The 14,585-nt window shown below is 41.0% G+C and overlaps 1 protein-coding gene across 1 annotated transcript in view; it reads right to left on the bottom strand.

Annotated features, from left to right (window-relative positions):
* Nucleotides 1-6,160: 6,160 nt before the first annotated feature.
* Nucleotides 6,161-14,585, bottom strand: part of kti12 (KTI12 chromatin associated homolog) — a 112,422-nt gene continuing 103,997 nt past the window's right edge. The window contains exon 9 of the mRNA XM_060922985.1: nucleotides 6,161-6,654. Within this exon, the coding sequence (XP_060778968.1) occupies nucleotides 6,508-6,654 (147 nt within the window). The 3' untranslated portion in view covers nucleotides 6,161-6,507. The remainder of the gene's footprint in view (nucleotides 6,655-14,585) is intronic.

Raw genomic sequence — 14,585 nt, 5'->3', positions numbered from 1 at the left:
GTCATGTGAAAAATACATCCCATGGAAATTGTAGATTTTTCTCAACATATTTAAACAAGCAAACATTTCACCCTTTTGATACAGTGCCCACAGATAAAGGTGATATACTTGAACAAAACAAGGAAAAATTGGCGCTTTCATTTATTCAACAAAAAGAACAATAGATTTAATATTCTTCTGTGGAGAAAATAAGTACATCCTTGATTCAGAAGCTAGTATTGACCCCTTTCAGGGAAATAACTTCTTGTAGGCATTTTTGCATAATCATCCACCAGGCTCTGACATTGGCTTGCTGAAATTCTTAACCACTCTTCCATGCAAAATTCATTCACAGTTGCAAGATGTTTGAGGGTTTTCTTGCATGTTTTGCCCTTTTCATATCTCCCCACATCATCACAATAGGGTTGAAATCTGGGATTTGATCTGGCCATTCTGTAACTCTCCATTTCTTCTTTCTGAGCCATTCCTTGGTGGATATGCTCATGTGCTTAGGATCATTATCTCGTTGAACGGTTCACCTCCAGTTCAACTTCAACTTTTGAAAAGATGGCCTTACATTATCTTCAAGCATTCTTTGATATAATTCACAATTCATAGTTGAATCAATGCTTCCCAGTCCCTGAAGCAGCGAAGCAACCCCAAACCGTAACATTTCTACCACCATGCTTCACAGTTTGTATGAGGTTCTTCTCCTGAAAAAAAACGACTTTGGTCTGCGCCACACGTGTCCTCTTACTGTAGCTAAACAACTTTATCTTTGATTCATCTGGCCAGAGCACATGTGACAAACGGTCATCTGTTGGTGAGGTCAGACTGAAACCAGTGGATGGTGAAGTCTGTGATACCAATAGCTGATAGATGGGAGATGAGTGTGTCAAAATTGACGGTGTCAAATGCAGCACTTAAGTCAAGGAGAATGAGAATGTTAAGTGAACCACTATCAGCAGACAGGAGGAGGTCATTTACCACTCACAGGACAGCAGTCTCTGTGTTGTGATGTGTGCGGAAACCAGATTGAATGGGCTCATACGGATTGTTTTCAGTGAGAAAGGAGTGAAGTTGTGAAGCAACCACTCTTTCCAGTATTTTTGCTAAAAAGGGGATGTTGGAGATCGGTCAATACTTAGACAGAGAGACTGGATCTAAATCAGGCTTCTTTAAAATGGAGGTAACTGCAACCATTTTGAGGGCAGTGGGAACAATACCAGAGTTGAGGTATGAGTTAACCAGCAATGCAATTGGTTCACAGATGGAGAAAAGTCTACATTATGTTGAGAAAAGTCTACAAGTTCCATGGGATGTACTTATTTTTTCCACATCACTGTATTGGTCAGCTTTGGCACACATTTCAGCCTCACACTCACTGGTCGTCAACTCTGAAACCTACAGGAAAGCCAAAGTAAACACCAGACCATTTAATATTTGGAGGAACTCCCCAGTTCTTGCTTGCTGCTGACCATATCCACTGTTGTTTCCACAAACTATCATCATAGCTGTTTATCTAGCAATATGATTAGAAAGAGCATATTTTTAAAACGCTTGTAGGCTCTTATCCTGATTTGTGATTTAAAAAAAAAAAGGAAATTACTTTTTCAGAGTAGTGAAGGCTGGATTGCGTTTAAATGTTAACACTTCACAAAATATAAGCAGTAATTTATGACAAACAGCTTACTTTATTATGCAGTCACTGAATGTACTGAACAATGGCGGCACGGTGGTGTAGTGGTTAGCGCTGTCGCCTCACAGCAAGAAGGTCTGGGTTCGAGCCCCGTGGGCCTTTCTGTGTGGAGTTTGCATGTTCTCCCCGAGTCCGCGTGGGTTTCCTCCGGGTGCTCCGGTTTCCCCCACAGTCCAAAGACATGTAGGTTAGGTTAACTGGTGATTCTAAATTGACCGTAGGTGTGAATGTGAGTGTGAATGGTTGTCTGTGTCTATGTGTCAGCCCTGTGATGACCTGGCAACTTGTCCAGGGTGTACCCCGCCTTTCACCCGTAGTCAGCTGGGATAGGCTCCAGCTTGCCTGCGACCCTGTAGAACAGGATAAAGCGGCTAGAGATAATGAGATGAGATGAATGTACTGAACAATACAATAGAGGCTTTGCACAGTCACGTGACCCCCATTGCAACAGTAACTATGCCACCATGACATGAGGCATGCTTGTAGGGCTTCATTCAGAAGAGATCATTGTTATTGATTGGTATAGGAAGCTTTTGGTGTGTTGCTGGATGTGCAAATCGTTCTGAACAAAACAAAAGCATCAGATTTTTTTTTAATTTACCAAAAGTAATTCAGCATCAGGAGGAAAAAACTACAGAGGTTTCTAAATGTAGAAGGGAAAAATGGCTTGTAAACATTCAGCAGGACTCTGTCTCGAATGGAGAGGTCAAAAACCCTATGGTATGCTCACTTTATTTCCATGATGGTAAGAATTAAAATAATAATCTCATCTCATTATCTGTAGCCGCTTTATCCTGTTCTACAGGGTCGCAGGCAAGCTGGAGCCTATCCCAGCTGACTACGGGCGAAAGGCGGGGTACACCCTGAACAAGTCATCAGGTCATCACAGGGCTGACACATAGACACAGACAACCATTCACACTCACATTCACACCTACGGTCAATTTAGAGTCACCAGTTAACCTAACCTGCATGTCTTTGGACTGTGGGGGAAACCGGAGCACCCAGAGGAAACCCACGCGGACAACATGCAAACTCCACACAGAAAGGCCCTCGCTGGCCACGGGGCTCGAACCCGGACCTTCTTGCTGTGAGGCGACAGCGCTAACCACTACACCACCGTGCCGCCTAAAATAATAATAATAATAATAATAATAATTCCAGAACTGCAGCAAGATGCTCATTCTCATACAGTGAAGTGAACATGAACATCATCACAGTGGCTTGGCCTAGCCTAACCTTCGCCGAGACTTAAAGTGTATTTACATTCAGGGATCCTTTGGGGCATGTTGTGCATGCACTTGGGGCCCAGCTGTTATGGGAAACACCCAATATTGATTTGAGCACAATCAGCATGCACACATAAGGATGCTGTTTTCACAGAGACTTTGTGAAGCATTCAGTCAGGTATGCGGCAGTAGATGGATATATGTGCAGGAAGAGCGTTTATTAGCAGGTGTGTTATTTACAAAAACAAAACACAAACGAAACTGAAAGCAGAGTCATAAACATGGCTAGAAACAAATGTGACCGTGATAATGTTAATGCTTCGCAAAGCCTCGCTATGCTTAGGCTACATCCACACGACAACGGCAACAAGATGTTATTTAAAAAAATATCACGTCCAAATGGGCAACGATCAGTAAAATATCAGGTCCATATGGCAACGCAACGCTTGCTGAAAATGATGCAATACACATGCCACACATCTAGGGGCGCTGTAAGACGGTCCCTTCGGAGACACCAGAACAATAGAAGTAAGGACGCACGCGCATAAACTATTATGTGCGAGACTTCATATTAGCCACAAAGTCAGAAAAATCTGTTCATAAAATTACATTATAATGACCAAATACAATGAAAAGTATTTTTCCAGTCTCACCTGTGAAAGGTAATCCCATGTGATTTCGTTTGGACGGTAAACCTGTTGGTACAGTTAAACGCAGCACATGAATGAGGCATCTTTATTCTCCGCTTTGACCCATCCAATAAGGCGGCGAGGATGACGTATGATTCTACGCGGAAGGCGGCGTCTTTAATGGTCCGGAATAAATTGAATGCTACACGTTGATGGATTAATTTGTTCTTCTACGCCCTTTTTGAGGAATGTATTGTAGGACTTAAACCAACATCTGAAGAGGTGAGATCACTCCTTTTTTTTCCCTATTTTTGCTGGCGGGATTGACTCTGCCCTAAGGGTTATTCTCTCTCTCTCTCTGCACCATTACACAATAAATATTCACAGTGAAAATATTTTGTAAGCGCGTTTCATGAACCAAGTTATAGGATTTGTTGACAACTCGCATCGAGTTCGTTACACTTCTACTCGGCGTGAAGCGCTCACAGTCATGTGGTTGTGACGTCATCGTAAACAAATCCGTTCTACTCATCCAGACGACTTCACAATGGCAACGTTGCCAGATCTTTCCACTCTGGAACCCGTTCTCAAAAGATTGCGTTTTGGGGCACCCAAAACGCAGGTGCCATGTGGACGCCAGGCCGAAACGATAAACAATTGTATCGGATTCACCTGAATCCATTGCCGTGTGGACAGGGCCTTAGAGGCACATGCTGATTGCGCTCAAATCAGCATCAGATGTTTCCCATAACGACTGGGTCCTGTGAGCGAGTGTGCCTGCTCGAGCGTGCGAAGGCATGACAGTCAAGTGTTTGCCTGCTGTGTGACCACAACTTTTAGCTCGCTTGTATATCACCATGCATCATCACCAAACATCTAATTTTCATTGATAAAGCATCGCAAGCTGTAGTGCGATTGTAGCTTTATGCTCATTCACTTCATTGTGTAAGAATGAGCACCTCGCTGTACTTTGTCTCTTATGCTCATCTCTCTGTATAAGAATGAGAACTTTGCTGCACTTTGTATGTTTGTGAGCCATTTTTCCATTCCATGTTTAGAATTACTTTTGGTGAATTAAAAAAAATCTGATGTCTCTTTTGTCCAGAATGATTTGCACATCCAAAAATGCAGCAAAACCTTCCCATACCAATCAGTAACAACTAATTCATCTGAATGAAGCTGCGATGGCAGCATAATTACTGGGGGGGGTCACACGACAGTGCAAAGCCTCTATGTACCATAATCGTTACATCCTCACAAAAGACCGATAGAATCATGCTGTATAGGCTTGTTTCTGTGAAATAGTGTTCAGACTATATAGTTTCTAAATATAAAATGTACAGCAATATTCACTGTGCAATGACACAATATGCATAAAAGGATATTATATATGGAAATTTTATTCTGAAAAGTGCAATCTGAGAAAAATGACTAATACAATCAAGCAAACTGAGATCAACACATTGACCTAATGTGATTGCTTATTGATGTAAAGGACAAACATTTAAACAAAAGTATATGGGAGACAACTGGAACAATACAACAGCATGGAATAACTGTTTACTATTGTATTTATACTCTTAATAAATCCCAATATTAGTACAAGTCTTTCAGTCACAATTCTTGGAATCTAAGACTCTTGCTTTGGACATAAAATTGGAACTTGGATAGCCCTATTACCATTACATTACCTGGCATTTAGCAGAAGCTCTTATCCAGAGCAACGTACAAGTGAAAAAGTCAGGTACAAGAAGTGCTGAACTTCTAGATAAGAAAGTTCTAGTGCCAACTAAACAAGTGACAGAATAACACAGTGTAATATTCTGTTGAAGTACCAACACTCTGCAAACAGCCAAGGACAAATGAGCTGATAAAGTACAACTAAATAGAGAAAATAAAACTCCAATGCTAACCCCAGGCCATACAATACACAGCCTGGGTTGGTCAAAACCGATGCGTGGTTACACAGTGGGCAGGGAAGCAGGGGAGAGGTGCAGCCTAAAGAGGTGGGTCTTCAGTCTGCGCTTGAAGGTGGTCAGGGAGTCGGCAGTTCTGACCTCAATGGGAAGGTCATTCCACCAACGGGGAGCCAGGAGATATAGCAGTCTTGAGCAGGCTGGGCAGGAACAGAGAGGAGGAGGGGCCAGGGGTTAGGGCCAGCATACCTCCAGAGTCTGATCCCTACACACCAGCCAGATCCTTGTGTTCTGCTGCTATCGGTCACCTGGCCCCTCCTCCTTTCTGCTCCTGTCCAGCTCGCTCAAGACTGCTGTCTCTCCTGGCTCCCCGTTGGTGGAATGACCTTCCCATTGATATCAGAACTGCTGACTCCCTGACCACCTTCAAGCACAGACTGAAGACTCACCTCTTCAGGCTGCACCTCCCCCCTGCTTCTCTGCCCACTGTGTAACTGCATATCAGTCTTGGCCAACCCAGGTTGTGTACTGTATAGCCTGGGGTTAGCATCGGAGTTTTATTTTTCTCTATGTAGTTGTACTTTGTCAACTCAGTTGTATGGTTTTCCTTAGATGTTTTCTGAGTGTTGGTATTTCAACAGAATATTACACTAAGTGTTATTCTGTTACTTGCTTGGTTAGCACTAGAACTTTCTTGTCTAGAAGTTCAGCTGACTTTTGCACTTGTACATCGCTCTGGATAAGAGTGTCTGCTAAATGCCAGGTAATGTAATGTTATAGTGATGTCCAAAACAAGAGTCTTAGATTCCAAGAATTGTGACTGAAGAACTATGGAAAAAGTCACCATCATTCAAGAGTCGGTGTGTGTATAAGCAAAAATAAAATACATATTTATTTGTAACAAGCTAAGTTCTCTAAAAATATATCTACTTTTTAAAGTAAATTCATAATCTATATCATGTTAAACAAAACAATGAATAATTAAAACTCTTGAAACATTGAAGAAGAAAAAAAGACCTAAAAGGTGCTGTTAAATTTACTGGCAACAACTCTTTTTACTGGTGTACACTTTTGTTGAGGTACTGCACAAACATATTGGCTATCTGTCCAATGTTCTCTGTTGGGTGCATCTTGGTGTAACTGATGAACTGTCGCCGAAGTTTCCTCAGTTCAGCTATGTTGAGGCTTCTTGTTACACTGATGTGTTTTGGAGGTTGAGGAAATATTGATAGGCGTCATTTGAATTCCAACAACTAATACATCATCATTAGAAGCCATTAAGAAGATGCATACCATACTATAGATACATATATATTTCCAAATGTCATCTTCAAACCACGTTACTATGCCTATTAACAACATTTAAAAGAAAATTCCAGGATTTTTTTAAAAAACATGGGCCCGAATGATGGCCAGATGAATCCAAGGCTTCGAAGAACGTGTCAAGTATTAGAGGGTGTGCCAAATGAAACCCTGCTTTGGGACATGTATCAAGTTGCAGAAAACCACATGTCTGATGACAAACCATACCTCGCAGAACAAGAGCAACACTGGTGGTTTGTCCACAGTGTCAAGTACCAGATATATGGACGTGAAGTGCTGCAATTCATGTGTTGTTAGTTTGTAGGCTGGTGCATTGTAAATTGAGACTCTGACAGGGTTTTTGTTTGTTTGTTTTTAATTATTATAATTACTCTACAACCACAAACCTGGATGCAAAATAAACTAAAAGTAATAAAACTATATTTAAACAGCAAAGAAATACAAATTTATTTCGTATAAAAACTATTTTCGCACAATCTGTTTTATGGGTGTTTTTCACAGGTATTGTTGCTCATTTATGCATTTAAATATATTGCAGAGTTTGTAACGTTGATCTTATTTGTGATAGCCTTAAGCTGGAGCCAACAGCAAAAAGATATTCATCTCTATGGAAACATTTTACAATTGTTTCAACTGCTAAGGTAAAATGTACCATTTATTATTATCTCATCTCATTATCTCTAGCCACTTTATCCTGTTCTACAGGGTCGCAGGCAAGCTGGAGCCTATATTGGGTTATTATATGCAACCTTCAATCCCATTACATCTGTTCAATATTTACATTAGGTTTTTAAATATTGAACAGATGTAATGGGATACAGTAGGGTTTTTTTGGGTGGCACGGTGGTGTAGTGGTTAGCACGGTCGCCTCACAGCAAGAAGGTTCCGGGTTCAAAGCCAGCGGCCGGCGAGGGCCTTTCTGTGTGGAGTTTGCATGTTCTCCCCGTGTCTGCGTGGGTTTCCACCGGGTGCTCTGGTTTCCCCCACAATCCAAAAGACATGCAGTTAGGTTGATGTGGGGCGGCCTTGGGCTGAGGTGCCCTTGAGCAAGGTACCTGACCCCTGACTGCTCCCCGGGTGCTCTGGTGTGGCTGCCCACTGCTCTGAGTGTGTGCATGTGTTCACTGCTTCAGATGGGTTAAATGCAGAGGATGAATTTTGCTGTGTTTGAAGTGTGCATGTGACGAATAAAGGTTTCTTTCTTTCTTAATCCCAAGATGAGTTGTGTTCCTTCACAAAAATTAATATTTTTAGTCCAGTCCCACAAGCACATATGTCCCAAAAATGCATCAGTCCCACAAGTACGTCTATCCATTTTCACAAGCACATTTCATCCTACTACTCACTAAGGACAATTGTAGTTGTAGTAATACCATTATTACAATCTATTACGTTGTCAATTCCTTAATACAAGACAAAACATTAAAAAATATAAAATTACCAATTCTATATCGTAAAAAATATATGCGCACACACACACACACACATTATATATATATACACACACACAAGTGCATCTCAAAAAATTTGAATATTGTGAAAAAGTTCAATATTTTCCATCAGTTATTTAAGAAAGTGAAAATGTTATATATTATAGACTCATTACACATAAACTAAAATGTTTCAAGCATTTTTCTATTTTAATTTTCATCAGTATGGCATACAGTACAAAAACATAAAAATCTCAAAATATTAGAATATTTCATTTCGAGTTTGAGTAAAACAGTATGAACACAGTGTATCTCTCTGTCTAGTTCAGTGCACACAACCACAATCATGGGGAAGACTGCTGGCTTGACTGTTGTCCAGAAGATGATCACTCAGTACGTTTACATGCACGTCCAAATCGAGCTACTGTCGGTAATCGAGCAAAGGGTCCCAGCAGGGGTGCCAGAGAAATCCAATCCTACATGCACAAGTGAAATCGGGCTATTGTGCAAGGTGCATTGTGCACCCGAGCCACACGTGGCGCTACACGCCCCATCGTGTTGGTATGCTTCCGGTTGTCATCATGAAGAGCTATAGTGTTGCCAGATACTGCTGACGTATTCCAGCCCAAAACATGTTCAAATCCGCTAAAATGCACTTAAAACCCCCCAATCTGGCAACACTGGCAGTTCCGTGTTCAAGCTGTTAGGCTTGCTCTAACAGACTGTATGGCTACAAACTGTCCGGCGCAGACCACTGTTTTGTAAGACAACTTATTTTGCACAATAATATTTTTCTAAAGTCCATTTTTTGCTTACAAAAAATATATATATTTTTTGCTTACAATTTAACTTATGTCTTAATAAACACAAAAAGTTCAATTGTTTTGTTTTTACTGACATTCTTCAGATGTTGGACATATATTTGTGTGTATATACACACACACACACACAAATACAATGACTTGTTTATGTACACAATTCACAGCTATGCAACAGCTGTACAGATGTATTTGGTGATACAGTAAGTGAGCTAAATTTTAACAGTGCAAACAATGCCACAAAAAGAAAAGATTCATGCCGTTGTCATGATCCGTTGTCATGCCGACCGAGGCTGTTGTGTTTCCCTTGTGGTCTCGTCACTCGTCACTTCTGGAAGGGGCAGTGCTGAAGTAAGTAGCTCGAATACGTAGCTCAATAGGGTATACATGCACTAAGTAGCTCGGCAGAAATCGCATAATCTAGGTCGTGTAGCTCGATTCCGAGAAATCAAGTTCGGTTCAATTTCAGCCGAATTAAGGTGTATACATGGCATTTTGAACTTCGATTTCAGTCGAGCAACGGCAGAAATTCGATTATCTCTATGTGCATGTAAACGCACTAACTGATGCCCTCCACAAGGAGGGTAAGCCACAAAAGGTCATTGCTGAAAAGGGTGGCTGGAAAAGGTGCACAAGCAACAGGGATGGCCGCAGTCTTGAGAGGATTGTCAAGAAAAGTTGATTCAAGAACTTGGGAGAGCTTCACAAGGAGTGGACTGAGGCTGGTGTCAGTGTATCAAGACCCATCACGAACAGACATCTTCAAGAAAGGGGATACAACTTTCGCATTCCTAATATCAAGCTACTCCTGAGCCAAAGACAATGTCAGAAGTGTCTTATCTGGGCTAAGGAGAGAAAGAATTGGACTGTTGCTCAGTGGTCCAAAGTCCTCTTTTCAGATGAAAGTACATTTTGCATTGAATTTGGAAATCACGGTTCTGGAGTCTGGAGGAAGAGTGGAGAGGCACAGAATCCAAGGTGTTTGAAGCCCAGTGTGAAGTTTCCACAGCCTGTGATGATTTGGGGTGCCAAGTCATCTGCTGGTGTTGGTCCACTGTATTTTATCAAGTCCAAAGTCAACACAGCCATCTACCAGGAGATTTTAGAGCACTTCATGCTTCCATCTGTTGATGAACTTTTTGGAGATCCTGATTTCCTTTTCCAGCAGGACTTAGCACCTACCCACAGTGCCAAAACTACTACCAAACGGTTATTGAAGTAAACAGACACAGGTGCATCTCTGTAGGGATTCTTTCCATGTTGTCAGACACTTTCAATAACATTATGAGCCTGTCAGTGGTGAAAAGTAGTGGTTTACTTGGACATAGATGCTTGCTTGGTTGGATTATGTTGTGTGACCATTTTGTGGTTGCTGGTTATAATGTTCATTTTATAATTCATGCATAAATGTGCTAACAGCAGCATAACCTGTCAAACTATAGTAGAAGAATATAAAATGGAATCGTATTACAAACCACATATTTGGTTTACAACTTAGAACAGTTGGCATTTATTAAAATGTATTATTGTAATTATTATTTAAAAGATTAATCAGTTTCAGACTACTCTCAGACTGTTAGAAGACATGATCAGTTGGTGCACCTGGACATTTGTTGTTTCTTGCCAGTATATGCAATGGCCAGACAAGAATGAATACCAGAATGCATTTTATTAGAAAACACATGCTGTCCAAACTAGTTAGCAAAACAATAAGAAAACTAGCTTAAAACATGACCTTCAGTATCAGACCCAGTATATTGGTGTCTGGCTAATACTATACTGCATAATTCTCAATGAAGTATAATATTGTAGGCTTAAATATAATGTGACAAGTAAACAGATAAGAGAATACCTGACTGCAAATCAAATTCTGATCTCTCAACTTCACAGAGTCGCGGTTTCTGTATTCTGTGCACAAATAGCTTACTTGTTCTGCCACGTTAGCTGTTATAAGAGTTCAGATTTTAATTTAAACTAGCAGTTATGGAGAATTAGAATTTTATTATTTTTGTTAGTCAGTATCACTCACTGCTGCTTCTTCAAATGCATTGGTACATGTGAGTTGGTGGTTGTGCACTTAATTTCTGTGTCCTTCATTCAAAGGCTGAGAGGGACTCACTCACTATCCGGTTTAACGTCACAAACACCACCGGTGTCTTGGACGCTGCACAGCAAGTCTGTAATTCCTTCTTCCAGAAGTCCCTGTCTAAAGCATCTTTGGGTATAAGGCACCACTTCTTGAGGTCCTGGTTGACCAGCTCACACCAGGTCTTGCAGGCGCAGCTCTTTTTCCTTGATCCATCCACCTGCTGGGACATGACCCTTCCAATACAAGAGGCGCTCCGACGGACGTGGCCAAACCACTGTAGGCACTTATATCAAAAGGTCGGCATCAAGCTCCACTCGGCCAAGTCTCTGACGAAGACAGCAGAGCTGACCACATCATCGGGCTTCACGCTACACATCCATCTCAGCATTGCTCTCTTGTTCCTCTCCAGGCGCTTCACATCCACACTTCTCAGGGGCCAACTCTCAATAATGTACAGCACACAGTGTACAGCAAATATAGCAAACTGATGCTAATGGAAGCTTAAGTCTTCAATGTCAGGCGTTTATTTTTAAAAAATCATCTGATTTTAGATCTCTAAATTATTAGAAAAACATCATCTGTTTGTCAACACCTAGATGTTGATCATCTCACAAAGGCAGTTGTTGGATCAGGCATTCTATATGCAGAATGTACAGTATTGCCAATGCCAAACTGACAAGGTCTTGTTTGGAAAGTTGGAATGGTCAGGCTGGAACATTTACTGAAATCTAGTGATTTGAGGTGGATTTACCAAGATTTTACTTTGGGTGGTTGCATGGTCCAGCCTTTTAGGTGGAAGACAAATTCCTGTAGATAGTCATGGATATCAGTCATCTGAAGGGCTAGGTGTGAAGGCATTGAGGTTTTGGGCCACCTTATCGAGTTATCTTGTAGAAACTCCTGTTTTGGAAGGTTGATTTCTTCTTTGATGTCTCCCATGCAGTTATTTCTCCAGGCATCTTGGACACCCTTTGTGGCAGTCCATTTTGATGGGAAGCCCCTTGGGCATCATATAGTTAGCTTTGGCTGGGTGCTCATGCACTATGGTGTGGCGATGACGTTGCCAACCTGCAAGTCATTCCAAATTCAAATTTCACCTCATATATTAGTAAAAGGAGAATCAGAACAAAGTCCGTTTCCCCTATGCACACCCACTGTTTATGCTTGATATCATGTGGTTAGACTTTGCACTTGGTCTTTGACAAAGATCATTTGCCTGTTTCTGGGTTTCTTCTAGGTAAGTTTCTAGAGCCTTTATCTGACAGTCCCTGTTTCTGAGCTCTGTCGTGGCCTCAGATTGAAGTGCTTCAGTTTGAGTGAGACATTCTGTAAGATTTTGCCTGGCAGTGTTTGCCAACTGCTCATGGAATCAGTTTGGAGATGAGTAAGGGACTTTGAGGTTTTTCATTTTCCTCTATCACTCTTCATTTTTCTGGGCTTTTTGTCTCTGTATTTCTAATTCTGATATTGTAATGGGATGGGTATAAGGGAACCAAGGACTTTTGGCAATTCTTTGTTCACATATTTTTAAATCAGGTGTGCTGGAATGTACAGTGGTGCTTGAAAGTTTGTGAACCCTTTAGAATTTTCTATATTTCTGCATAAATATGACCTAAAACATCATCAGATTTTCACACAAGTCCTAAAAGTAGATAAAGAGAACCCAGTTAAACGAATGAGACAAAAATGTTATACTTGGTCATTTATTTATTGAGGAAAATGATCCAATATTACATATCTGTGAGTGGCAAAAGTATGTGAACCTTTGCTTTCAGTATCTGGTGTGACCCCCTTGTGCAGCAATAACTGCAACTAAACATTTCTGGTAACTGTTGATCAGTCCTGCACACCGGCTTGGAGGAATTTTAGCCCATTCCTCTATACAGAACAGCTTCAACTCTGGGATGTTGGTGGGTTTCCTCACAAGAACTGCTTGCTTCAGGTCCTTCCACAACATTTCGATTGGATTAAGGTCAGGACTTTGACTTGGTCATTCCAAAACATTAACTTTATTCTTCTTTAACCATTCTTTGGTAGAACGACTTGTGTCCTCAGGGTCATTGTCTTTCTGCATGACCCACCTTCTTTTGAGATTCAGTTCATGGACAGATGTCCTGACATTTTCCTTTAGAATTCACTAGTATAATTCAGAATTTATTGTTCCATCAATGATGGCAAGTTGTCCTGGCCCAGATGCAGCAAAACAGGCCCAAACCACGATACTACCACCACCATGTTTCACAGATTGGATAAGGTTATTATGCTGGAATGCAGCATTTTCCTTTCTCCAAACATAACGCTTCTCATTTAAACCAAAAAGTTCTATTTTGGTCTCATCCATCCACAAAACATTTTTCCAATAGCCTTCTGGCTTGTCCACATGATCTTTAGCAAACTGCAGATGAGCAGCAATGTTCTTTTTGGAGAGCAGTGGCTTTCTCCTTGCAACCCTGCCATGCACACCATTGTTGTTCAGTGTTCTCCTGATGGTGGACTCATGAACATTAACATTAGCCAATGTAAGAGAGGCCTTCAGTTGCTTAAAAGTTACTCTGGGGTCCTTTGTGACCTCGCCGACTATTACACGCCTTGCTCTTGGAGTGATCTTTGTTGGTAGACCACTCCTGGGGAGGGTAACAATGGTCTTGAATTTCCTCCATTTGTACACAATCTGTCTGACTGTGGATTGGTGGAGTCCAAACTCTTTAGAGATGGTTTTGTAACCTTTTCCAGCCTGATGAGCATCAACAACACTTTTTCTGAGGTCCTCAGAGATCTCCTTTGTTCATGCCATTATACACTTCCACAAACATGTGTTGTGAAGATCAGACTTTGATAGATGCCTGTTCTTTAAATAAAACAGGGTGCCCACTCACACCTGATTGTCATCCCATTGATTGAAAACACCTGACTCTAATTTCACCTTCAAATTAACTGCTAATCCTAGAGGTTCACATACTTTTGCCACTCATAGATATGTAATATTGGCTCATTTTCCTCAATAAATAAATGACTAAGTATAATAATTTTGTCTCATTTGTTTAAGTGGGTTCTCTATCTCCTTTTAGGACTTGTGTGAAAATCTGATGATGTTTTAGGTCATATTTATGCAGAAATATAGAAAATTCTAAAGGGTTCACAAACTTTCAAGCACCACTGTAAATTATTTAAGTAAACTGGATGATGCTTAACCTAGTTGAGTGAGTGGAATAAACAAAAAGAGCTACAGTATATGAGGTTTAGCCTCACCCCAACAATGCCAAGTTAAAGATGATCTGTATGCACAAAGGGACTGCACGCAAAATTTAATGACTGCAACGCACAGGCTGGCTGGGTCAAATTTGAAAATGTAGCCAATGAATGGCTTCACCCAACCAATTGAGTCTCAATGCAAGGTTTGTAATGAGCACCTTGGATGATGATGATGATGATCATCATCATCATCATAATCATCTTCATCTTCTGACTGTTCC

The sequence above is a fragment of the Neoarius graeffei genome, chromosome 6 (genome assembly GCF_027579695.1).
Source record: "Neoarius graeffei isolate fNeoGra1 chromosome 6, fNeoGra1.pri, whole genome shotgun sequence".
NCBI lineage: Eukaryota > Metazoa > Chordata > Actinopteri > Siluriformes > Ariidae > Neoarius > Neoarius graeffei.
Note: the sequence above shows the minus strand (reverse complement) of the source record. Positions and strands in the feature narration are given on the sequence as shown.